General features: G+C 62.2%; 1 protein-coding gene across 1 annotated transcript; it reads left to right on the forward strand.

Annotated features, from left to right (window-relative positions):
* Nucleotides 1-971: 971 nt before the first annotated feature.
* Nucleotides 972-22272, forward strand: PHLDB3 (pleckstrin homology like domain family B member 3). The gene is made up of 15 exons (XM_062176483.1): nucleotides 972-1202; nucleotides 2866-3054; nucleotides 3213-3359; nucleotides 6582-6710; nucleotides 6805-6972; nucleotides 7743-7853; nucleotides 7999-8082; nucleotides 8542-8646; nucleotides 15530-15629; nucleotides 15745-15835; nucleotides 15913-16000; nucleotides 16579-16635; nucleotides 20780-20999; nucleotides 21264-21349; nucleotides 21917-22272. The coding sequence occupies exons 1-15, from the start codon at nucleotides 972-974 to the stop codon at nucleotides 22049-22051; spliced, it is 1941 nt and encodes a 646-aa protein (XP_062032467.1). The 3' UTR covers nucleotides 22052-22272.
* Nucleotides 22273-25068: the final 2796 nt, after the last annotated feature.

Below are 25068 nucleotides of genomic sequence, written 5' to 3' on the forward strand. Positions count from 1 at the left end.
CAAACCGGTCCGGGCCCTTCTAAAGGGCTTATTAGAGGGGAGAGGCCCCCATCTCCGTTCCTATCTCCTCTTCAGGACTCCAGGATCCGGGCAGGAGGGAGGCCCCTGTGGAGGCAGCCACAGCCACCTGGCCCTCCAGGGAACAGGAATGAGGGCGCTGGAGGCAGAGTGGGAAGTGGTGATGCTGGGTTCTCCGGGGTGGGGCCGGTGGGGCCCGGATGACCCGGTGCCGCGGCCGCGGGCGGGGCCGGCTGATGGCACCCTCCTCCCTCGGAGCTGTTGGACCTGTTGTCCCCCCCTCCACTTCCGGGCTGCTGGGGAGGGGGACGGGGCGTCCACTTCCCCAGCCACCTGCCCGGTCGGCAGAAGCGGCAGCACCCAGAGCGCAGAGCGGGGTGCGCTGGAGCTGGCGCAGGTGAGGAGGGGTCCGGGGGCAGAAGGGGGCTGGAGTTTGTGCAGGGCGTTCCGGGAGGGAAGGCTGCGGCTCCTGACTTGGTCAGAGAGCGAGCGGGAGACTGGGAGCCGGCTCCCGGATCCCCGGGGAAGGAGGGACGGGCGCTGCTCCCTCCACGGCGGGAGCCGAGACTACGGGCTGCGGGGACGCGCGTGCGTGGGGATCGGGTGCCGGCGTGGGAAATGTCCGAGCTTTGGAGGCTCTGCAGAGGGGCCTCGGGCTGACGCCAGGTTAGGAGCGAGAGGGGGGCCGGAGAGTCCAGTAGGGGGCGAGCTGCGACCCCGGACTCGAAGTCTGGCCTCGGTCCGGGGGTGTGTCGCCCTAGGAACCGTCAAACCTCCCCCCAACTTCGTCTCCCGCCCCAGGAAGCTCCAGACCACGCCCTCGGAGTGCTCAATCCCACCCTTTGAACTCCCAGGCCCCTCCTCCCGGGGGGCTCTCCAGGCCACGCCCCCAGGCCACCAGGCCACGCCCCCGAAACGCCGGGCCCCGCCCACCGCCGGAGCCCGCAGAGGCCATGGGGACGCGGAGCTGCCCGGACGAGGGGCCTCCGCCGCCGCCAGCCCCGGAAAGCGACGCCGAGCTCCCGCCTCATGGGGCTGCTCGGCCCCAGGGGCGCCCCGGGGAGCCTCGCCGGCAGGAGGCTCCCGCGGCCCCGGCGGAGCTTCCGAGCGGCCGAGGAGCTGAGCAGGCGGAGGAAGAGGAGGAAGTCGGCGAGGGCAGCAGCACCGAGAGCAGCCGCGACGAGGTGAGTGCCTGGGGCGACAGCCGCGGGAGACCGCACCGAGCGGCGGGCGAGGGGAACCTGCTAGTCAGGGACCCGGGGACGGGGGGGACCCCAGAGACAGAGCGCGCCCGGGGGAGGCCGCAGAGAGAGCGAGCGAGCGAGCCCCAGGGAGACCAGAGTGGGAGAGCGCGCCCGGAGGAGACCACAGAGAGACATAGAAGTGGACCCCAAAGGGTGACAGAGAGAGACGGGCGTGGGGAACCTGCTAGACAGGGACCCGGGGACGAGGGGGGGGACCCCAGAGACAGAGAGAGCGCGCCCGGGGGAGGCCGGGGAGAAAGAGAGAGAGAGAATGAGAGAGAGCGAGTGAGCCCTGGGGAGACCAGAGAGAGAGAGAGAGAGAGAGAGAGAGAGAGAGCATGCACCCGGGGGAGACCACAGAGAGACATAGAAGTGGACCCCAAAGGGTGACAGACAGAGAGAGACGGGAGTGGGGAACCTGCTAGACAGGGACCCGGGGACGGGGGGAGACCCCAGAGACAGAGCGCGCCCAGGGGAGGCCACAGAGAGAGAGAGAGAGAGAGAGAGAGCGAGCCCCAGGGAGACCAGAGAGAGAGAGCGCGCCCGGGGGAGATCAGAGAGAGACATAGAAGTGGACCCCAAAGGGTGACAGAGAGAGACGGGCGTGGGGAACCTGCTAGACAGGGACCCGGGGCGGGGGAGACCTCAGAGACAGAGCGAGCCCGGGGGAGACCACAGAGACATAGAGGTGGACCCCAAAGGGTGACAGAGACAGATGTGGGGCACCTGATAGAGACTTTAAGGTGGGGGGGTAGAGACCACAGAGGGACGGAGAGAGTGAGCCAGGGGCAGGCTCAGAGAGGCGGAGGTGGACCCCAAAGGGTGACAGACACACATGGGTAAGAGGAATCAGAGAGGGGAGACTGGGGTGGGGAGGGAGGCCCAGAGACACAGGTGGATCCCAAAGGGTGACAGAGACACAGAGAGAGGCGTGGGGAACCAGATAGAGACGCTGAGGCCAGGGGAGACCACAGAGAGACAGAAGGAACAGGGGCAGGCTCAGAGAGGCGGAGGTGGACCCCAAAGGGTGACAGACACACAGGGTGTGGGGAATCAAAGAGGAGAGACCGGAGTGAGGGGGAGGCCCAGAGACACAGGTGGATCCCAAGGGTGACAGAGACAGACATGGGTGTGGGGAACCAGAGAGGGACCCACCCCAAGCAGGGCCGGGGTAGGGGAGACATGCAGTTATAGGGAGAGGTTATTGAGACCCAAGCCTGGACTTGGAGGCAGAGGCACGGCCTTGGAGACACGGGGTTGGAAAGACTGGAAGGCTCAGAAACCAAGGATGTAGATGCCCCAAGGCAGAGAGGCCCCCAAGACTCAGGCAGATCCAGAGGGGCGGAGTGGCAGCCCAGAGAGCCGGGGAAGAGGCCCGGAGGCCACGGGCAGAGACAGTGGTGCCAGGAGACCCCCGCTCCAAAGCCCCTCCCGGGGCCGTCGGTGGTCTCAGCGCCTGCCCGCTCCCACGTTAAAGGAAAGAGCCCGAGACAGGTGCACGGCGCGATGGCTAAGTCAGGCAGAAGGGGACCCCCGGCCGGCGGCGAGTGGGGGTGGGGAGCCGACCTACTCAGCCCTCTGCACTCGACCACGCCCTCTCCAGCTCCAGCCCGAGGCCACGCCTTCTGCACGGGGCCTGGCCACGCCCTCCGTCTCCACCCCTTCTGGGGAAGGGGCGCGAGGGGCGGCGCGGCGCCTGCGGGGGCAGCAGCTGGAGGCCCTGACCCGCGTGGCCCTGATGGAGCAGCGCGTGAAGGAGCTACAGCGCCAGCGGAAGGAGCTGCGGATCGAGGTGAGGCCGCGCGCGCCCGGCTGACCTCGGCTCCCAGCCCTTTCCCTCGATCTTGACTTCCAGGGGATGCTGGGTGCCCCACGCCGCCCTCCCTCCCCACCCAGTTCACACTCCCGCTGCCCTCCCTCAGAGCCCCTCCGCCCTTGCTCCCCTTGCAGATGGAGGTGGAGGTGGCCCTGCTGCGGGGCGAGCTGGCCGGGGAGCGCGTGGCTGCCCGGCGGGAGGAGGAGCAGCTCCGGGAGTTGCTGGGACAGCAGGCGGCCACGGAGCAGCGCAGCCGCAGCCGGGAGCAGCAGCGGGAGGAGGTCAGTTCTGCAGCGACAGGTGTTCCTGGTGGTGCCCCCCGGGGGCCTGAGCCCCAGGCAGGGGACACTGGGGCTCCAGGGAGCATGAGGAGCAGGTGCACCCCTCCCTCCCCAACACGATGGAGGGAGACAGGGCCTGAGGCCTCCCTGGGGCCTCTTTCTGTGCTCCCTCTCTCATGGTTTCTTTTTAAAGATTTATTTATTTATTTGACAGAGTTCAGAGAGGCAGAGAGAGAGAGAGAGAGAGAGAGAAAGGTCTTCCACTTGCTGGTTCACTCCCAGATGGTTGCAAATGGCTGTAGCTGTGCCAGTCTGAAACCAGGAGTCAGGAGCTTCTTCCAGGTCTCCCATGCAGGTGCAGGGGCCCAAGGACTTGGGCCATCTTCTGCTGCTTTCCCAGGCCATAGCAGAGAGCTGGATTAGAAGTGGCACGGCTGGGACTTGAACCGGCGCCCCTCTGGGATGCCAGCACTGCAGGCACCGGCCCCTCATGGTTTCTTAAATGTCATCGAATGAAAACTTCACACCCACAGAAATCAAAGTCAGACGCCCACTCCTGATCTCACCACCTGCTCTTCCCTCACTCCCCGGTTTGCTTCCTCGTCGCTGGGCTTGTTTCTTATTTTATTATAAATATATTGTTTTACTTGAAAAGCAGAGACACAGAGAAAGATCTTCCATCCACCCGTTCACTCCCTAAATGCCCATAACAGCCAAGGTTGGGCCAGGCTGAAGCCAGGAGCCTGGAGTGCAGGTTGGGTCTCCCAGGAGGGAGGCAGGGACCTGGGGCCGTCACCTGCTGCCACGTAGGCTGCACTTGAGCTGGAAGCTGGACTCCAGGCAGACCCAGGCCTTGAGTCCAGGGACACGGATATGAGACACAGGTGTCCCAAGTGGTGACTTAACCACCCTGCCAAACAGCCATCTCGCCACACTAGTTTTAAAAGCCAACAGTGGGGGCTGGCGCTGTGGCATAGTGGGTAAAGCCACTGCATGCAGTGCCAGCATCCTATATGGGTGCTGGTTCGAGTCCCAGCTGCTCCTCTTCCAATCCAGCTCTCTGCTATGGCCTGGGAAAGTAGCAGAAGATGCCCCGAGTCCTTGGGTCCCTGCCATCCAAGTGGGAGACCCAGGTGGAGTTCGCAGCTCCTGGCTTCTGCCTGGGCCAGCCCCGGCTTTTGTGGTCATTTGAGGAATGAACCAGCAGATGGAAGATATCTCTCTCTTTCTCACTCTGCCTTTCAAATAATTAAAATCTTAAAAACCAAGTAGCCCCTGGCAGACACCCGGTACTGTGGGCGTGTCACTTCCAGATAAGAACTCCTTTGTTAAACTATCCATCACCCTGTGATTCTGGCTTTGGGGGTTGGCAGGTTCACCTCCAACCTGTCCTGTCTCCCAGGTTGTCTGGAAAGCAACAGTTAGCAGGTGCCTTGCTTGAATCGGGTGCCCCAGAGGCCCCCTGGATGGTCGCTGGTTGGGAAGTATTGTGTCATCACGCTCTGGGTTGGAGAAGCCACGTCCGGTGGAGGCGTGGGCCTGGGTCTGTCCCTGCGGCACATACTGGTTACCTGGGGAGACTCCAGCCGGCTCCAGCCTGCTCGATGCTTTCCGAGCGAGCGCCCAGGGCCTTGTCTCTGGTGGTACAGGTCCCAGTGGGGACACCCTGGTCTCTTCTTAGGACTTTTCCTTCCAAAGACTTCAATGTCCATTGGTGGCCATGGCTTAGGTCCGTTATCACTAGGGTGGAACAGGTGATCTTGTCATTCTATCAGTCGCTCTCTGAAATGTTGGAAGCAGCAGAACGAGAGAGGGGGAGACAGAGAGAGAGATCTGCCCAGTGGTTCACTCCCCAAATGGCTACAGTGGCTGGGGCTGGGCCAGGCCAAAGCCAGGAGCCGGGAACTCCACCTGGATCTCCAGCTGGATCTCTTATATGGGGGGCAGGGACCCAGGCACTTCTTCTGCCTTCCCATGTACATTAGCAAGGAGCTGGACAGGAAGTGGAGCAGCAGGGTCACAAACCCGCACTCCTATGGGATGCTGGTGTCACCGTGGCTGCTTAACCTGCTGTGCCACCGCGCCAGCCCTCACCAGGCATCCCGATGTTGGGATTTCCCGCAGGCGGAGTGCAGAACCGGAGCTCTTGGCCCGCTTCCTCCCTGCCCCAGGCTTCCGGGCCCGGGCTGTCTCCCTCCCACCCAGAACTCACTCACCGCCTCCACAAGCATCCTTGGCAGCTCTTCTCCACGCCCTCCGCCTCTTTGTCTTGCTGGCCTGGGCCCGGCCCCACCCCCTCTCTGTCTTTCACCTGGAGCCTGTCCCCCGCCCCCACTTTCTGTCCCTTGTCTGCCCCTCTTTCCCGTGCCTGCTGCCCCCACGGTGTGGGGGATTCCTGAAGGAGCTGCCCCCTGCCGGCTGGCCCACCTGCCAGGGAGTCCACGCCCGGGCACCTCCCCGCCCGTGAGCTGCAGGTGCTGCCTCCCTGCTGCCCTCGCCCAGCCCACACCTCCTCTCCTCCCACCTCCAAGTCCTCTTCCACCTGGGGTGTGCCCATCAAGTTCCCTTCCTTATTTTTTTAAGATTTATTTATTTTGAAAATCAGAGTTACACAGAGAGAGAGAGAGATCTTCCATCTGCTGGTTCACTCTCTAAATGGCTGCAATGGCCAGTGCTGGGCCAGGCCCGAGGCAGGAGCTCCATCCGGGTCTCCCAAACACTTGGACCATCTTCTATTGCTTTTCCCAAGCTACTAGCAGGAAGCTGGATCAGAAGTGGAGCAGCCGGGACAGGAACTGGCACCCACATGGGATGTCAGTCACCAGCGGCAGTTTTACCCACTAGGCCACACCACCAGCCCCAAAGTCCTTTTACTTTCAAATCTCTGTGCATTTGTGTTGTGCTGTGCCCTCTGCCCAACATGTCCTTCCAGCGGCCTCTGTGTCCCCAGGTCCCAGGGCGCCCTGGGTTTGGGGCTCACTCTCGAAGCCCACGTCCACGCAGCCTTGGCCTCCCTCAGTAGCGATCCCCGCTCGCTGTGGGGTCCACACCTCTGTGTTTCACGATCCCCACTGGGGGGCAACATCCGGCTCCACAAGGTTTGTTCCCTGGGGGCACCTGCACGGAAGCCGGCCAGACAGCGGGGCCCCTGCCCGCCCCGGTGGAGCCGGCACCCCAGGCCGCCGCGGTCCTGGCTGAGAGCCCACCTGCCCGCCCTTTCAGGAGCAGAGACGCCTGAGCCAGGAGCGGGACCGCGTGGAGGGTCTCCGCCAGAGACTCCGGGAGGCCCAGGGACAGCTCGACTCACAGCCCGAAGGCCAGCGCCAGCAGCTTCTGCAGGGGGTGCAGGAGGTGAGGGCCGGGGGGAGACCCAGGGGCCAGCCTGCGCCTCTCTGGGTGGACGCCCAGGCCCCGTTCCATGGCGCTTTCGTGTGCTCGCCCGCAGGCCAGGGAGCAGCTGGAGGTGGCCCAGCGCGCCTACGAGGACCTGGAGTTCCAGCAGCTGGAGCGAGAGAGCAGGCAGGAGGAGGAGGAGCAGGAGCAGGACCGCGCCGGGGCCCCAGCGCCCGAGGCCAGGGTCCAGGAGCTTCAGGCCAGCGTGGCGCAGCACAAGGTGGGCCCCACTGCCGCCTCGCCCGCCCCGTGTCCCCTGCGCCGTGGGCCCCACTGCGCTCGCCTGTGAAGGCTTCCCGGGCACCAGACGCGGTCCCCGAATTGCATGCGTATTTTCTCTGGGAGCATCAAGGAAACCTCCAAGCCAGGCCCTGGTTTTTGGGTTGGGGGGCTCCAGGCATCTTTGCCAAGGTCGGTGAGGCACTGAGCCCGGATTGCAGCCTGCCCCAGCCCTGCCGCCACGCTCCGGGCCTCACAGCCCCGAGTCTGCCCCTGCCCCGGCACGTCCATCGGCCTGGCCCTATGGGTCTCCTCCCCACCTCTGTTCCCGCACCTTCTCCCACTCCTCCCTTTGTGCCCCTGCGTCCCGGGTGGTTTCTGTCGCTCTCTGGTCTGGGCCTGGCATGGCTCCCCTCCCTACTGTGTCTCCTGCCTCCCCATCCTCTGGTTCTGTCCGCATCTCTGTCCTGATCTCGTCTGTCTGTCTGTCTCTCTCTCTCTCTCTGTTCTGGGCAAGTCTCTCTGGAACTCTGTCTCCCTCCAGCTCCGCCTGGGTATCAGATCCTCTGCCCCCTCCAAGCCCCCCAGGCCTCTCCTGGACCCCAGAAGGGAAGTGGGCACCGGGGAGCTGGACTCTGAACCTTGTGCCCCCCCCATTCAGATGCCATGGCCCCAAGCAGGGGGTGGAGCAAACCCCAGGCCTCTCCAGCAGGCTCTGCTGGGGTGGGGGGACCTGGGGCAGCTGAGTCACGGGGAGGGGGTGCCCTGCAGCGCCGGATCCAGGTCTTGGAGGAGCAGCTCAAGTCGCTGGGGGAGCAGATGGCGGCCGAGAGCCGCGGGCTGAGCCGGAAGAAGGAGGAGGCCCTTCAGGCCCTGACTCAGGTGAGCGGCCCCCAGCCGGCCCCGCCCCCACTGCCCAGCGTCAGCCCACCCCCTCCCTGCCTCCCAGATGGCTCCTGGCACCAGGGCCAGCTGCTGGAGGCCCACTCTGACCTTGAGACCCGGCCGGCCATGTTGTTTCCCCCAGGAACGGAGCCGACTCCTGGAGCTCAGTCAACTTCAGGGATCACCCAGTGGGGACGTCTGTGAGCCCGGCCAGGCCCTCACGAAGGTGTGGGGGTAGCCCAGCCCTCCTCCCTCAGACCCAGGGCCCAGGCCTCCTCCCTCAGACCCAGGGCCCAGGCCCTCCTCCCTCAGACCCTGGAGTGCAGACCCCCAGCCCTCCTCCCTCACACCCAGGGTCCAGGCCCCCAGCCCCTCCTCCCTCACACCCAGGGTCCAGGCCCCCAGCCCCTCCTCCCTCACACCCAGGGTCCAGGCCCAGCCCCTCAGCCTTGGGCCTTGGGGTCTCCTCCGCAGTTAGCACGCACAGCCCTCGCTGGTGCCCGGCCACCGGACACTTAGAACCACGTCCCCACCCCCTGTGACTGGGCCTTTATTTTCACCTAGACTTGGGCGGTGGGGGCGTGGCGTGGGTGGCGGGGCGTGGCTGCGGGGGCGTGGTGAGGGCGGCGGGGGCGTGGCGCCGCGGAGACCCCGCGCGCCCCTTCACCGGCACCCCGCTCCGCAGCTGCTGTTCACGCAGAAGACGGACCGACAGCTGCTGCTGCTGCAGGACCCCTCGGCCCCCAGCGCCGCCTCCTCCTGCCTCCTCTCCGTCCACAGCTCCCTGCAGGTGCCTGGCCCCGGGGCGGGCTTCCCGGGCTGCTGGCTGCGGTGGGGAGGTTGGGAAAGGGTCCTTATTACTGTGTTCCCCTGTCCCCGCCAGCCACCCCTCCCCTGGCTGAAAAAAGTGCTGCCCAGGGGAGGCCCCTCCTTTCTGTTTTTAATTCATTCAGTAATTAGAGAGGCAGAGACCGAGCTTGCGTGCTGGCTGTCTCCCCAGATGCCCCCAGCAGCCTTGGCTGGGCCAGGAACTCGGTGTGAGTGTCGCACGTGGGCGGCAGACGCCCGAGAACCCGACCTGCACCGCGGGTCTCCTGGAAGCGGGGCCCCAGCTCGCTGGCGGGCGGGTCGCCGGGCTGGATGGCAGAGCGCACGGGCCGGGTGGATGTTAGCCGGGCACAGTGTGCGGCTCCGCCTGAGCACTTGGCCGTCAGCGGCGTGGTGCTCTGCAGACGTGGGTGGGTCAGCTCTGGCTGGCCTCCCCGGAGGCTTCCTCCCGAGGGTGACGCTGGCATTGGACGTAAGTCACAAGCGGACTGGTGGGTACTTACTGAGAGCTTGCCGGGCGCCGCGCAGACCCGCCCATCCGGTCTGTGTCCAGGTCCGATCGCCAGGCTGTGGGCGCCCACACCGAGGCACAGAGGTGAAGGAGCTGGGCAGAGCGGGGCAGGCGGAACTTGAACCTGGGCCCTGAGTTTTCAGAACTCCTGTTCTTAATCCCCCGGGATCTGGGTGTGCTATGCGGTGCTGTTTTGGGGGCCTTGAGCTGCCCCTGCCTGGGGATGGGGGTGGAGTTTTTGCAGAACAACAGTGCAGTTAACACACATGCGTGTGCACACCTGTGTGTGTTTGTACACACAGTAATGGTGTTAACTATGAATAGTATCAAGTATGGGTTATATGGAGTATAATGGGCTATATAGCATGTGTAGCAGGTGCTATGTTGCTATATGTTACTTTTAGCTGACAAATTGACACTTAATGTGATCTTTATAATTTTATTAACCAACATACACAACAGTAGCCATCTTTAGCACTTGGAAAAGAGCCCACGTGCTCTTACCACTTTGGGTCATACGGGATCGCTGCTACCGAGAGGCAAAAACCAGCCCAGCTCTGGTGACGGCGCATGGTTGCACTGGTGTGCGGACTGTCGCTTGGCGGGAACATCCAGCCCGCGGGCCGTACAAGGCCGAGAAATCCTTGGATCTGGCCCCGCCAAGGCAGCCACAGGTGGGACTCGGAAACTCAATCCGTAGCGAGCTGCTTTGCAAGGTGATAATTTTGTGTGGCCCTTGAGTTTTGTTAGAAATATGCAGCTGGCCCTTGGCAGAACAAAATGTCCCCCACCGCTGGCTTAGAGGGAGCCCCAGACTGGGTGCCTTTATTATGTGGGGCAAGGGCTAGGGGCTTTGCCGTAGGGAAGGTAACTTTCCAACTGGTCCTTGTGCAGCCTGGAAGAGGTGTGTGCTAACCGTGTGGCCCGGCAACGTGGCTTAGCGAAAAATAGGAAAAGGCTACTTAATTTATTTTACTTTATTTGGGAGGCAGAAAAAGATAGATTCTCGCTTCTGTGTGGTTCGCTCCCCAGATGCCACAGCTCCATCCAGACTTCCCACGTGAGTGTCAGGGACCCAGGTCGCTGAGCCACACGGGCTGCCTCCCAGGGCGCGCGGTAGCAGGAAGCCGGGGTTGGGAGCAGAAGTGGGGCTCAAACCCAGGCCCTGATGTGGAATGCGGCCATGGCAAGCAGTGGCTGTGCTACTATGCCTAAAGGCTGCTCCCCTTTCCATCGCACAAACTTAGTTATTTGCTTACTTAATTAATCTGAAAGGCAGCCAGAGAGAGAGAGAGATCGTCCATCCACTGGTTCATGGAACAGCCGAGGTGTGCCAGGAGCTCGCTCCTCCATCTGGGCCGCCTGCGTAGGGGGCAGGGACCCTGCCAGGGTGTGCATCAGGAGAAAACTGGAGTCAGGAGTGGAGGTGAGACTTGAGCTCAGGCTCCTGAGCTGGGGTGTCGGTGTAGCCACTGCTCGGGGCGCCTTGCAGAGCTGTAGCTACTTGGCTGCAAGCCGCGGCTGTCCCACGGGGCTGTTGCCTAGGTTACTGGCGTCTCTGCACCTGAGGCTTCAAAGCCCAGCAGACCCCTTAGCCACCCGTGATCCTGGGGGTCCCTGACATGGGCCCCGGGTGCCGTGCTGTGCCAGGCGCTTTGTGCTCTGCGTGAGGTCACTCGTTTGATCCTTGCCACCAGCGAGGAAGGCCGGGGATGCCACCCTCTCTTTAAAGGGGAAACGCAGCGAGAGTAAAGGAGTGATCTGGCCATGACGCCACACACCCCATGAGAGACGGGGCTGGGATCTGAGCCCCACGCCTCTGGGCAGACAAAGGTGCCCAGGCTGTGGCTGCGAGGGGGCATCTGGGAGCCCAGGGTGCGGGAAGAACAGGGAGCCCTTCTTACCCAGCCGTACAGACAGGCAGTGCGGGTGAGAATTCACAGACCGCCCTCCGTCCGCCCTCCCTCTCCTCTTCCTGGTCCTGTGCCCTTTTCCCAGGACCACGTGACGCCTGAGAGCATAGCTCCGGCCGGATTCCCACACCTGTTGTTGTTGTTTTTAAAGATTTGTTTATTTGAAAGTCAGAGTCAGAGAGGGAGGAAGAAGCAGAGAGAGAGAGAGGGAACTTTCATCTGCTGGTTCACTCCCCAGATAGCTGCAGCAGCCAGGGCTGGGCCAGGCCAAGGCCAGGAGCTTCTTCCGGGTCTCCCACGCGGGTGCAGGGGCCCAAGCACTTGGGCCATCCTCCACTGCTTTTCCAGGCCACAGCAGGGAGCTGGATGGGAAGAGGAGCAGCTGGGACAGGAGCCTGTGCCCGTATGGGATGCCAGCATGGCAGGTGGCGGCTTTACCCACTGTGCCACAGCGCCGGCCTCCAGACACCTGTTCTGTCCCTTCCTGCGTGGACCTAGACCCTTCTCTGTGATTCTGTTTGTTGTGCTGCAGAATGGGAAGGCCAGCAGCCCCCGCGGGCTGTCGCAGTCGAGTGCTTTGCGAGCTGCCTGGTGCGCAGCGGGAGCTCGGTGGTGGGGCTGCTGTCACCGTGGTGGCCGTGAGGCCCGTCAGTGCAGCAGTGACTTTTATTTTTATAATACTGTTGTTCTTTTTAAATTTTAAAGAGAGTTATGGCGGTGGGTGGGGGGATAGAGGGAGAGAGAGAGAGAGCTTCCATCCGCTGGTTCACTCCTCAAATGGCCGCAACAGCCAGACTTGGGCCAGCCCGCAGCCAGGAGCCAGGAGCGTTATCTGGGTCTCCCACTTGGGTGGCATGGGCCAAACACTTAGGCCACCTTTTGCTGCCATTCCCAGGCCATTAGCAGGGAGCTGGATCGGAAGTGGGACAGCCGGGCCATGAGTGACACCCACAGGGGATGCCGGCATCACATGCGGCAGCTTTACCCGCTAGGCCACAGTGCCAGCCCCCTGAGTGGCATCTTAACACGGAGCCAAACGCCTCCCCCCTCCCGGCAGTTTCCAGGACAGCAGCACTCGGTGGCGGCTTCCTCTGCCTCCACCGGTCCTGTCCTGGCGTCCTGGTGGACGTGGAGGCTGAGCTGAGTCAGGTTCAGCATTTTGGCAGGTTGCCCCAGGGACTTTGTATCTCTGGCCTTTTAAAAACAATTTATTTCATTTTATGTGAAAGGTAGAGAGATGGGGAGAAAGAGAGCGCCCATCCGCTGGTTCACTCTCCCGATGCCTGCGGCAGCCAGGGCTGGGCCAGGCCAAGGCCAGGTCTCCCTGTGGGTGGCAGGGACCCAAGGACTTGAGCCATCACCTGCTGCCCCCCAGGGAGCAGTAGCGGGAAGCTGGACGGGAGGCAGAGGAGCCGGGGCTGGGCCAGGCCACGGCCAGGTCTCCCTGTGGGTGGCAGGGACCCAAGGACTTGAGCCATCACCTGCTGCCCCCCAGGGAGCAGTAGCGGGAAGCTGGACGGGAGGCAGAGGAGCCGGGGCTGGGCCAGGCCACGGCCAGGTCTCCCTGTGGGTGGCAGGGTCCCAAGGACTTGAGCCATCACCTGCTGCCCCCCAGGGAGCAGTAGCGGGAAGCTGGACGGGAGGCAGAGGAGCCGGGGCTGGGCCAGGCTCTCGTATGACGCGATGACTCAGCCAGGGCGCCGTCTCTGCCCCTCGCGTCGGCGCCTCGGTCCGTGGGGCCGTTCGAGGCGAGTGACAAATGCCGAGCTTTTCGTTCTGTCATTCCTTCTGCACAGAGAAGTGGCCGTGCGGCTTGCGCAGCAAGAACAGGGCAGACGCTCAGTGGCTTTCCAAAGAAAGCCCCGTGCGCCAGGTGACCGGTGCGATTTGCCTTCAGTCTCGTTGGTAACTCATGGGCTCAGTGGGCTTGATGCGTTGTGGTCCAGGGCAGCAGGTCTTGTTGATGCCCCGATGACACAGCTGACTCCCGTTGTTCGTCCTGGTGCTCCATCCGTGCAGAGTAGCTGCTGTTTTTTCTTTAAAAAATAATTTCAGTTTTCTTTCTTTTTTTAAAAAATTGTATTTACTTGTTTGGAAGTCAGAGTTAACAAAAAAGGAGTGGCAGAGAGAAAGAGAGATCTTCTACTCTCTGGGTCACTCCCCAAATGGCTGAAATGGCCGAGACTGGGCCAGGCTGAAGCCAGGAGCCAGGAGCTTCTTCCAGGTCTCCCACGTGGGTACAGGGGCCCAAGGACTGGGCCATCTTCCACTGCCTTCCCAGGCCACAGCAGAGAGCTGGATCGGAAGTGGAGCAGCTGCCCATATGGGGTGGCGGCGCTGCAGGTGGCGGCTTTACCAGCTATGCCACAGCACTGGCCTCGGTTTATTTCTTTCTTACCCTCAAATTGCTGTTTGCTTTATCATCCGTTCTGAATGCACACACAATTTACTTTTCTTTTTTAAAGATTTATTCATTTAAAAGGCAGATTTAAACAGAGAAAGATATGCTGGGGCTTTTAAAAATCATTTAAAATTTGTTTTATTTTTACTTCTTTTTTAAAAATTTCAGATACATACAAGCACACAAATCTTCCATCTGCTGGTTCACTCCCCACAGGGCCACAACAACTGGGCTGGGCCGGCCCAAAGCCAGGAGCCAGGAACTCCATCCGGGTCTCCCACAAGGGTGGCCAGGGTCTTCCACTGCCTTCCCAGGCTATTAGCAGGGAGCTGGGTCGGAAGAGGAGCAGCCGGGACTCGAACCCCTGTTTGTACGTGATGCCAACGTCACAGGCGGTGGCTTAACCTCCCCCACCCAGCGCCAGCCCCTGTCTGCGTTTTCTGAGCCACGATTCCTTTTGCTCCTAAGTACCTCTGTATTGATTACCTAAGGCCAAAGCCATTCTCTCACAGAACCACAGTCCAATGACCAAATCAGGAAGCTGGCGCCGGTACTGTTAAAACCCACGGACTTCGTTCAGAGCTTGTCAGTTGTCTCACTCACACTTCCTCTACTAAAAAAAAAAAAAAATCTAGCCCAGGAAAACAGGTTGTATTTAGTTGGCATGTTTATTTATTTAAAAAAACCAAAAAACTAGTATTCATGCTTGTTCTAAATCCTAACAGCACACGACATTGTAGAGAGCCAAGGCTGCCACTGCCGGTCCCTGCCGCGCGCTGCTGCTCCCCGTCACCGGTTCACAGGGCTGCGGGGTTGCCCCTTCCTGCGGGTCTGCCGAGGCCCTGTGTGCACTTGGCCCCTCTGTACGCCTGGGGGGCCGGTGCTTCCCGCTCTCCTCGCTCTCCTGTGCCTGCCTTTGGGGCTTGCACGACTCCACCAGGGTGCAGACAGCACCCCACCCCGTTTCACACTGACAGCCGTCCACCACGTGCACGGGCTCTGGTTCCTTTACTCCATCCCCTTATTTTAAAAAATTCTTTAAAAATTCATTCTCAGAGGCTGAGAGAGATCTTCCGTCCTCTGGTTCGCTTCCTAAGTACCAACACGAGACGACTGAGCCGGGCTGAAGTCCGGAGGCTGGAACTCCGTGTGGGTCTCCCGAGTGGGTGGCAGGGGCCAAGCACTCGGGCGATCGCCTGCTCCCTCCCAGGGTGTGCACGAGCAGGAAGCTGGAATCGGAGCGAGGCTGGGACTCAAACCCAGGGCATCACAAGCGGTGCCTTAGCTGCTGTGCCCAGAGCCCACCCCTGCCTGTGCCTTCTGCTGGCAGGGACGGCACTGCCTGGAGGGACCCTGACCTTGCACCGTCTGCACTTGTACACGGGCATCCACAGGCTAAGTTCCGGAAGCAGAATTCGGACTCAGGGTTTATGCATTTGGATTTGGATTTTTTTTAATTGGCCTTCATACAGGTTGTTCCAATAAAGCCCCCCAGCCTTATGTGAGGGCACCTGGGTGCCCCCATAACCACCCACCCGGTGGGGCTGTCTCCTGATTCTTTAAACCATTGTGTTAGGATAGGGTTGATGTGGGCCCGGCATCCCATATGAGCTCCAGTTCTAGTCCTGGCTGCTCCACTTCTGATCCAGCATCTGCTAATGGCCCAAGTGCTTGGGCCCCTGCACCCACATGGGAGACCTGGCTGAAGCTCCTGGCTTTGGATCAGCCCTGCCCCTATAATTGCAACCATTTGGGGAGTGAACCAGTGGACGGAGGATCTCCCCCACGCCCAATTCTGCCTTTCAAATAAAAATCTTTTAAAAAAGATTTATTTACTAAAATGGAGTTGATGCACCATACAGTTCATCCATCTAAAGGGCTCACGGAGTTGCGCAACATCTTCATCACCCTGGAAAAGAAACCCAGCCTCCCCCAGCCTCCCCCAGCCCCGGTTGCTGGGGGCCGGCAGACAGCAGACAGCGGGAGGTGGTGTGGTCTGACCCGGCCCGTGTCTTCCCAGGGCTCCATCGGCCTCCGGAGGACCGGGAGCCTGCCTCGGAGAAGAGTAGAGCGAGCCGGCCAGAGTGGAGCCCCGCGGCCCCTGTCGCTCCATTGCACAGGTGAGGAGTACCTGCCGCGGCCGAGCCGGGAGCAGCCAGGCGCAGGTCCCCAGCAGAGAAGTGTGGGGCCGTGGCCCGGTGCACCGCAGCCCCCTCAGCCCGCCCTCTCCCCCAGGACCCCTGGAGGCCTCAGCTGTCCCCGCAGCGGGGACGGACCCTGGGAGACACCCCCTCTACCAGCTGCTGAACTGCAGCCCTGGGAGCAGGTGAGGTGTGGGGCATGATGGGGCGGCAGGAAGGGGCTGAGCCGCCGTGACCCCGCCGCTTCTGTTCCCTCCGCCAGCTGCAGAGCCTTCCACCCGGACATCGCCCACATGGAGCGGCTCCTGCAGCAGGCCGTGGCCGAGCGGGAGCGGCTGCTCAAGGCCAGGGTAAGGCCCAGACCCCCCTGCCAGGTTGCCTCCTCCCTCAGACCTGGAGTGCAGGCCCTGCCCCTCCTCCCACAGGCCCTGCCCCTCCTCCCTCAGACCCAGGAGTCCAGGCTCCAGCCCCTCATCCCTCAGACCCAGGGGTCCAGGCCCCCAGCCCTCCTCCCTCAGACCCAGGGGTCCAGGCCCAGCCCTCCTCCCTCAGACCCAGGGTCCAGGCCCCAGTCCCTCCTCCCTCAGACCCAGGGGTCCAGGCCCCAGCCCTCCTCCCTCAAACCCAGGGGTCTCAGCCCCTCCTCCCTCAGACCCAGGGCCCATGCCCCACCCTCCTCCCTCAGACCCAGGGGTCCAGGCCCAGCCCTCCTCCCTCAGACCCAGGGTCCAGGCCCCCAGCCCCTCCTCCCTCAGACCCAGGGTCCAGGCCCCCAGCCCCTCCTCCCTCAGACCCAGGGTCCATGCCCTGCCCTCCTCCCTCAGACCCAGGGCCCATGCCCCGCCCCCCTCCCTCAGACCCAGGGCCCCGTGAGTTCCCCCACACCTTCAGACCCACTTCCTCATGATTCCTCCATCCCGATCCCCAGGAAGGGACGAGAAGGAGCACAGAAGGTCCCCCAGGCCGCGCCGTGGCAGCCATCACGGTCAGTGCACCCCCTCCTCTCGCGCCTCCCTGCTCGGTCTCCGCGCCTCCCTGCTCGGTCTCCGCACCTCCGCTCCTCGCGTCCCCGCCTCTCCCCTCCCGCCCCGTGTCTGGGCCTCGGTTTCCCCTCTGTATGTGGGCGACCATGTCCGCAGTTACTAGGGAAACAGGGCAGCCACGCACTGGGGCTTTCAGCAATCATTTAAAATTTGTCGATTTGTATTTGTTTTTAAAAAGGTACAGATACGTGGCCGGCGCCGTGGCTTAACAGGCTAATCCTCTGCCTTGCGGCGCCGGCACACCAGGTTCTAGTCCCGGTTGCCCCTCTTCCAGGCCAGCTCTCTGCTGTGGCCCGGGAAGGCAATGGAGGATGGCCCAAGTGCTTGGGCCCTGCACCTGCATGGGAGACCAGGAGAAGCACCTGGCTCCAAGCTTTGGATCAGCGAGATGCGCCGGCCGCAGCGGCCATTGGAGGGTGAACCAACGGCAAAAAGGAAGACCTTTCTCTCTGTCTCTCTCTCTCTCTCTCACTATCCACTCTGCCTGTCAAAAAAAAAAAAAAAAAAAAAAAGGTACAGATACGTACAGGCACCAGCAAAGGTAGAGCAAAGGGCTCAGAAAGCTACCAAGTGCCCCCGTGGCCTTGCCTGGGCATCGGGCTGGCTGGCTTTCCAGATGTTGTCTTACTGACCCCACCCTGTGCTGCAGCTTCTTTTCAAAGATTTATTTATGTTTATTTGAAAGGCAAAGGGCGGGGGGGAGATTGAGTCCATCTGCTCCTTTGTTCCCAACATGCCGGCAGTGACCAGGGCTTGGCCAGGCTGAACTTGGGAGCCTAGAACTCCATCCGGGTCTCCCATGTGGGTGCAGGGGCCCAAGCCCCTGGGTCATCTTCTGCTGCTTTCCCAGGAGCATCAGCAGAGGAGGAGGGACCTGCACTTGATATGGGATGGCGGCACTGCAGGTGGTGGCTTTACCCGCTACGCCGCAGCGCCGGCCCCGCCGGAATATGTCTTCCCCTAATGGCCGCTACGGCCGGCGCTGTGCTGATCCGGAGCCAGGAGCCAGGTGCTTCCTCCCGGTCTCCCATGCAGGTGCAGGGCCCAAGCACTTGGGCCATCCTCCACTGCACTCCCGGGCCACAGCAGAGATCTGGCCTGGAAGAGGAGCAACTGGGATAGAATCCGGCACCCATATGGGATGCCAGTGCCACAGGCAGAGGATTAACCAAGTGAGCCACGGCGCCGGCCCCGCCAGAATATGTTAAAGCCAAGTTGTAGACGTTGTCTCCTTCCTCCCGTACCTCTCTTTGCATCTCCAGTAGATAGGTTTTGATTAGCATAGACGTGTATTGTCCCGCTCAGGAGGTTGTTAATACTCCTGTAGCATCCTGATATGCAGCCATTTCCTGATTCCCTTGGCTGTCTCCAGGATATCATTTCATAGTTGGTCTGTTTGGCCATTGCTTAACATGTTTCTGAAAGCCCTCCTCATTTTTTAAAGATGTGTATCTGAGAGAGAGACAGAGAACTCCCACCTATGATCCACTCTCTCAATGCCTTCGGTGGCTGGGACTGCGCTGGGAGGAAGCCAGGAGCCGGGAACTCCATCCGGTCTCCCATGTGGGTAGCAGGGCCAAGGACTTGGGCCGTCCTCCTGCAGGCTCCCAGGGTCTGCATTAGCCGGGATCTGGAGTCAGGAATGAGACCCGGGCGCGGGGGCATGGGACAGGTGCATCTCAACCAGGGTCTGAACCGTCAGCTTAAACACCTGCCCCCCGTACTTGTTTAAAAGTGTCGTTTATTTGTGGGGGAAGAGCCTCATTTATTCTATATGGGGTTCTTTTAGATTTATTATTTATTCATTTATTTATTTATTTAAAAGGCAGAGTTACAGAGAGAGAGAGAGAGAGAGAGGGGAGAGAGACTGAGTCTCATCCTCACCCCTTCTCCTTCCTCTGCATGGGATGAGTCACTGGTCCACGCCCCAAATGGCCGCGAAGGCCAGGACTGGGCCAGGCCAAAGTGAGCTTCCTCCGGGTCTCCCTCATGGGTGCAGGGGCCCAAGGACTTGGGCCAGCCCCAGCTGCTTCCCCAGGCGCAGTGGCAGGGAGCTGGATCGGAAGTGGGGGATGCCGCATCACAGGCAGAGGCCTAACCTGCTACGCCACAACGCTGGCCCCCAGAACTTCTTCACGGTCTAGGTTAAGCAGCGGCTTTCGCATTCAAGTTGTCTTTTTCCTTATGCTCACCACACAAGCCGAGCGAGCAAGCGAGCAAGCGTGGCTTTTCTTATAGAGAATGATCTAGAATCCTCCCACCCCTTCCTTCCTGAGCTCAGCTCCATGCCGGCCTCTTCACTTCTGGGAGGCCTTGGAATCTTTTTTTTTTTTTTTTCTCACTTGTAACTTACATGCACGGATCAAACTGTCCTTTGTGAGTAACTGGGAGAACCCCCAAAAGCTTCATGGAAAATGGAGTCGAGAGTTTGTGCACACGATGCTGGAAGTCACACGTGGCTTTTTTTTTTTTTTTTTTTTTGTACAGGCAGAGTTAGTGAGAGAGAGAGAGAGACAGAGAGAAAGGTCTTCCTTCCATTGGTTCACCCCGCAAATGGCCGCTATGGCTGGCGCACTGCGCCAATGCGAAGCCAGGAGCCAGGTGCTTCTTCTGGTCTCCCATGCGGCTGCAGGGCCCAAGCACTTGGGCCATCCTCCACTGCCCTCCCGGGCCATAGCAGAGAGCCGGCCTGGAAGAGGAGCAATTGGGACAGAATCCGGCGCCCCAACCGGGACTAGAACCCTGGGTGCCGGCGCCGCAGGCGGAGGATTAGCCTAGTGAGCCGTGGCGCCAGCCACGCGTGGCTTTGTCATCCCACGCATTTTCCTTGTGGACCCAGGTGGAGGCGGCTCACATTTGTCCCACACACAAGCGCAGTTTGCCCACTGCATTTATTGAGTGCTGACGGCGCCTGCGCAGCCAGGCCCTGGGTTCCCGGGGAGCCAAAATTAAACCCCTCCCCCCCACCACACACAGTGGGAGGCTGATGTCCCAGCTGGGGGTGCCACCTGGAGCAACAGCACAGCAGCAGGTGCTGGGGAGTGATGGGGGGGAGTGGGTGGAGCCTCATGGGTTGTCAGGCCTGAGCTTGGCTTCGTTAAAACATGCAGCTGCCTTGCTTGGCCATCGCCCCTCCTTTGTGGCCTCATCATTTATTCAACGCCAGACAGCAGCCGGCTCAGCCCTGAGTCAGCCTGGGGCCGGGGCGTGCTGCCGGAACCCCTGGGTTTGCACGCCGGAACCGAGGCTCGCAGAGGGGACCCCTGGCCTGTCACTGCTCCCCTCCTGGATGGGGGCTGGCCGGCCAGGCCACTCCTCGCTGGGGGAACCCTGCGGCTTCCCTCGCTGGCAAATGGAGCCGTTAATGAAAGGGTGGCTTGGGGAAGGTCATCCCTGCTGGCCTTGGTGTCGCCGCTGGGTGGATGGGGAGGTGACGCCGGTGAGGCCTCAGGCCCCTCGGTGCTTTTAAACTGGTCCTTCCTCTCCTGGGGGAGGGGTCCCCCCAGCCTCACTGCCGCTGCCGCTCGCCCTCGGTCTGTCTCTGTTTCTCATCACTTGTAGGCGTGGCTCACTTCAGTTTTCTATGCCCTCCCTACTCAGTGGACCTGCAGTGTCAGTGGCACGGCCCTGGGGGCTTGTCCAGCCTGCAGACCCCATCCTGAGCTGACCACGCCTCCGTCCGTATTTCCCAGGAGCCCCCAGGGCCGCCTCAGGCACAATACTGCCAATCACGTGAACAGTGCCCATTCACTGGGCACCGGCTGACCACCCTGGCCCCCGTCCGGCAGAGGCAGCCCTGGGGACCCTGCTTTGCCCCCCCCCTTGCTGTGCCTCCCCAGGTTAAGCGCCAGCTCTGTAGTTCAGGGGAACCTGGGTTCACGTCCCCACCCTGCACCGGGAAGCTGCTGGTGGCCTCCCACGGGCGGTTTAATTTCTGACCCTCAGTTGGCTTATAGTCACCGGCCCAGCATCAGAGACCATGGCCGCGGCCCTGGGGGTCCCTGTGAATGTGGCTGTCCCGGGCTGCCTGGGCGTGCTCCAGGGGGCAGGCCTCGCTCTGATGTCACCAGCCCTGTGGCTCCCCAGGCCCCGCCCACGCCCCCGCCACGCCCCCCGGGCCCCCGAGTGCTGGACCTGCGGCAGCACCTGGAGCGATGGGGCCACAACACGGAGAACTGCCCGCACGTGCGCGTGTCCGGGGGCTGCTGCCGCGGGCCCCTGGTGAAGATGGGTGGCCGCATCAAGACCTGGAGGAAGCGGTGGTTCTGCTTCGACCGCCAGGCGCGCCGCCTGGCCTACTATGCGGGTAAGCCTGGCCCGGCGCCGGAGGGCCCCCGAGGGCTCTGACCCTGCGTCCCCTCCGCGCCGGGGCCCAGACCTCTCGGCCCCCCCTCTCCAGGGAACCGATTGTCTCAGACCTCTTCCTGAGCCCCTTCCCCTCGCAGCCCCTGTCTGTCTCCTCCAGCCCCCTCACCCAAGCCTGGTGCAGCCTCAGCACCCGCTCGCTCCCCGGGCCAGGGACCTCCCCGACCCCCTCTCACGGGCCTTTCTACCTTCTTCCCTGCTCCAGACAAGGAAGAGACCAAGCTCAAGGGCGTCATCTACTTCCAGGCCATCGAGGAAGTCTACTACGACCACCTGCGCTGCGCCTCCAAGGTGAAGCCCCCGCCCTGGCCGGCCAGCCTTCCTGGTGGGAGCCCCTGGAGCCAGCCTTACCCAGCCCTAGGTCCCCGCGGGCAGGGTGCCCAGCTGCTCCCATGGGTGAAGCCCTCTGCCTCTGGCTCTCAGCCACACTTGGTGAAGTCGGATGCCAGGCTGGGGAGCAAAGAAACAAGAGAGCTGTGTAAGGCCTGGGCCTCTGGCTGGAGCTGCCCAGTGGCAATGGGGCCAGTGGCGTGTAAAGTTTCTGCAGCCTTAGTTTTGCCATCTGCAAAATGGGCACTCTGTAACCCTTTCGTTCGGAGATGTCGAGAGGCTTAAAAAAGAAAAAAGCGGATAATGCATGTGAGGGATTTGCATGGGCTCTGGACACGAACTCTCCGAAATAGGGGGACCGAGGTTGGGGGAGGGGCGTTTGAACGCCTAGGTTTCTAGTGTAGAAGGCTGGGGGGAGAGTAAGTTATTGTGTGGATGTGCGTCCTCTTCAACACCAGGCTGGGACTCGAACCCGGGCTGTGGCCGGCGCCTGCCGCATTAACCACCCTCCTCCCTTGCTCATGCCAGAGCCCCAACCCCCGCCTGACCTTCTGCGTCAAGACCTACGAACGTCTGTTCTACATGGTGGCCCCGAGTCCGGAGGCCATGCGCATTTGGATGGACGTCATAGTGACAGCTGCCGACGAGAACCACGCCCCCTGAGAAGCCACGCCCCCGGGAGGGGGCATGGCCCCGAGGCTCCGCCCACTGCGGGCACTGGCTCCTGCCCCTCTGTACTCCTCGCTGGGATCCTGAGCGCCGCCGAGCTCGGCTGGCCTGGGCCGCGGTGCTCGGGGTCCTGCCCGCGGCAGGTGCAAGGTCGCGGGGCCGGGGAGGAACTATTTATTGGTGCTTCTGTGATACCGGATTAAACGTGGAGGACAAGCGGGGCTGGCGGCTTTGGTGTCCCCCGGGGAGGGGAGGGGCCGCGCGGTCCCGCTGGCTCTGCCTTCCCGCGCCCTGGTTCCGTTTCCAGGGACGCCCACGCTCCCTCTGCACCGCTCTCCCCTCGTCAGCCAGCTCCCCAGTTTTCAGCTCTTGGCTTAGAGCCCCCTCCTGTTGGAGAGGCCCTGGCTGCCTCCCCTGGCTGCGTCAGGCACCCCTGCCCCAGCCCCACCCTGGCATCCCCAGCGTCCGTGCGCCCGGGAGTTGCACGATGGCAGAGCTGGGGCGGTGTCCTTAGCACCCCACGGTGAGAGTGGGGGGGCCCTTCCCTCCTGCCCCATCTCAGCTCCCGCTCATCATTAGGGAAGCCCTCCCTAATGGTCCTAGAGGCCTCCTCTGGGCTCCCCAGTACAAGCCTGGCCACGCTGCCTGTGCTGCCCTCATGGAGGCCTCCTCCCCCACCAGGAGTTTGCCTGGCCGGTGCCTGGCCGGATGCTGCGGGAGGCAGAGACTGGAGCCGCCCGGTGAGCACAGTCAGGTGTCCAGGGAGTGGCTGGTGTTGAGTAAATGACGGAGAAAGGGATGCTACGGCCTGGGGATGGTCGTGGGCCGGCAGGTGCAGAGTTCTGCTCGGCCTGGGGACGGTCGTGGGCCGGCAGGTGCAGAGTTCTGCTCGGCCTGGGGACGGTCGTGGGCCGGCAGGTGCAGAGTTCTGCTCGGCCTGGGGACGGTCGTGGGCCGGCAGGTGCAGAGTTCTGCTCGGCCTGGGGGCGGTCGTGGACCGGCAGGTGCAGAGTTCTGCTCGGCCTGGGGGCGGTCGTGGACCGGCAGGTGCAGAGTTCTGCTCCCCATCCTTTGGGTCCCGGCCAGGGTTTCCCCTCCTTCAAGCAGCTTGCGCTGATCCCTAGGCCCTATTCTGGGCTCCCACAGTCCCCCCGGGGGCCGGCGACCTGAACACTCTAGGCTGTCTCTCTGGAGAGAATGCTGCCCCATCCCCCAGAGCCCCCGTAAGTGGAGAGCAAGATTTCAGAGTGGGGGAAGAGCGCCTGTCCCCCTGTCCCCGGGCACAGGGCTCCTGGGTGACCTCCAGGGCCGTGGGCTGCCCCTGCGCTGACCCTTGTGTTTACCTGCTTGGGGAACCAGATTCTGGACGCTTCCCAGTGCGATCCCAGGAGCGGAACTGGGAGAAGCCGCGCCGTGTTCCCTGGCGCTGGGCCAGGAGGGGGTCAGCGCCCAGGATCCAGGCAGGCCCGAGCAGGAGCGGGCTCCCCACCCCGGGTCCCCCTCCCTCCCGAGACGCTGGTTCTGCCGGCTGGGCCGGTTGGGGTTCCTCCCTGAAACTCTCCCACGCTGCTGGGCCCGGCACAGGGAAGCTCCGGGTACCGCCCGCCTGTGCCACCGCCTCCTCCCTCGGGAGGAGGGAGTCTTGAGACCCCTTTGGCAAAGGAGGCAGCTCCAGTTCCGAGTGGGAGATGGGGTTGTCTGAGGTCACACAGCGAGAGGGTGGCCGGGCAGAGCGGCTGTCTCAAGTCTGTCCAACTCCACACTTGGAGGTCGCCTGCCGTGAAAGACACCCCTTCCTCCTTTGTAAAAGGGCGAGGACCCTTGCGTGTGGCCCACCCAGCCACCCAGGAGTGGAGCTGGCGGCAGGGGCCAGTGCTGGATGATCTCACCAGAAGTCATTCACTTTCCCTCAGAGCGCTGCGTCACCACACCAGGGAGGCCTCACGAGTGACCAAGGCGCGTGTCACGGCCTAGCTGGACGCCCCACGGGCCTGGGGAGCAGGTGGCCATGTGCACCCCGCCGCTACTTTTCCTGCCCCGCCAGATGAGAGGGGCCTGCCTTCCGACTCTGCGACCTTTCTTTTTTTATTTTATTTTTTTGACAGGCAGAGTTAGAGAGACAGAGAGAAAGGTCTTCCTTCTGTTGGTTCACCCCCAAAATGGCCGCTACAGCCAGTGCGCGGCGCTGATCCGAAGCCAGGAGCCAGGTGCTTCCTCCTGGTCTCCCATGCGGGTGCAGGGCCCAAGGACCTGAGCCATCCTCCACTGCACTCCCGGGCCACAGCAGAGAGCTGGCCTGGAAGAGGAGCAACCAGGACAGAACCGGTGCCCCAACCGGGACTAGAACCCGGGGTGCCGGCGCCACAGGTGGAGGATTAGCCTCGTGAGCCACGGCACCGGCCTCTGCGGCCTTTCTTGCTGCGAGAACTCAAAAGTTTTTCCTCTCCCTGGGCCTCAGTTGCCTCCTTGAAGAAATGGGTGCTCCTCCCCAACCCCTTCACCTGGGAAAAGGTTTTGTAAAAGGGCCCGGCGCCCTGTCCGGCGCACAGGCGGAGCTCAGGAAGTGGGGGCCGTGAGCAGCAGTGGTTACAACAGCCCCTGCTCTTGAGGGATCTAGAGCTAGGCCCGGTTCTAAGCGCTTCACACACGTGTGACATTTCATCCCTAAGGGGTGAGTGCCCCTAACATCCCATTTCACAGATGGGGAAACTGAGGCACACAGAGGCCGAGTAACTGGCACAGCGTCACAGCTGCGAGTCCACGACCTCGGGTAGCTCCACATGGGTTCTCAAGCCAGGGTGGCTGCCTCCAGTACTGTCCACCCCCCAGCCCCCACTGCCTGGCTGCGGGAGCCTCGCCGGGTCGTGAAGCCTCTCTCTGCCTCCATGTCCCCATTTAGAGATCGGCCATGCGAGGTTGATCCCTCTGGGGGCTGCGGTGTGTGAGGGCTGTGGAGCAGCGCCCAGCGCGTGGGAGGAGCTGAATAATTGAGCTCTGATGGTTGTTCTAGA

The sequence above is a fragment of the Lepus europaeus genome, chromosome 19, assembly GCF_033115175.1.
Source record: "Lepus europaeus isolate LE1 chromosome 19, mLepTim1.pri, whole genome shotgun sequence".
Taxonomy (NCBI): domain Eukaryota; kingdom Metazoa; phylum Chordata; class Mammalia; order Lagomorpha; family Leporidae; genus Lepus; species Lepus europaeus.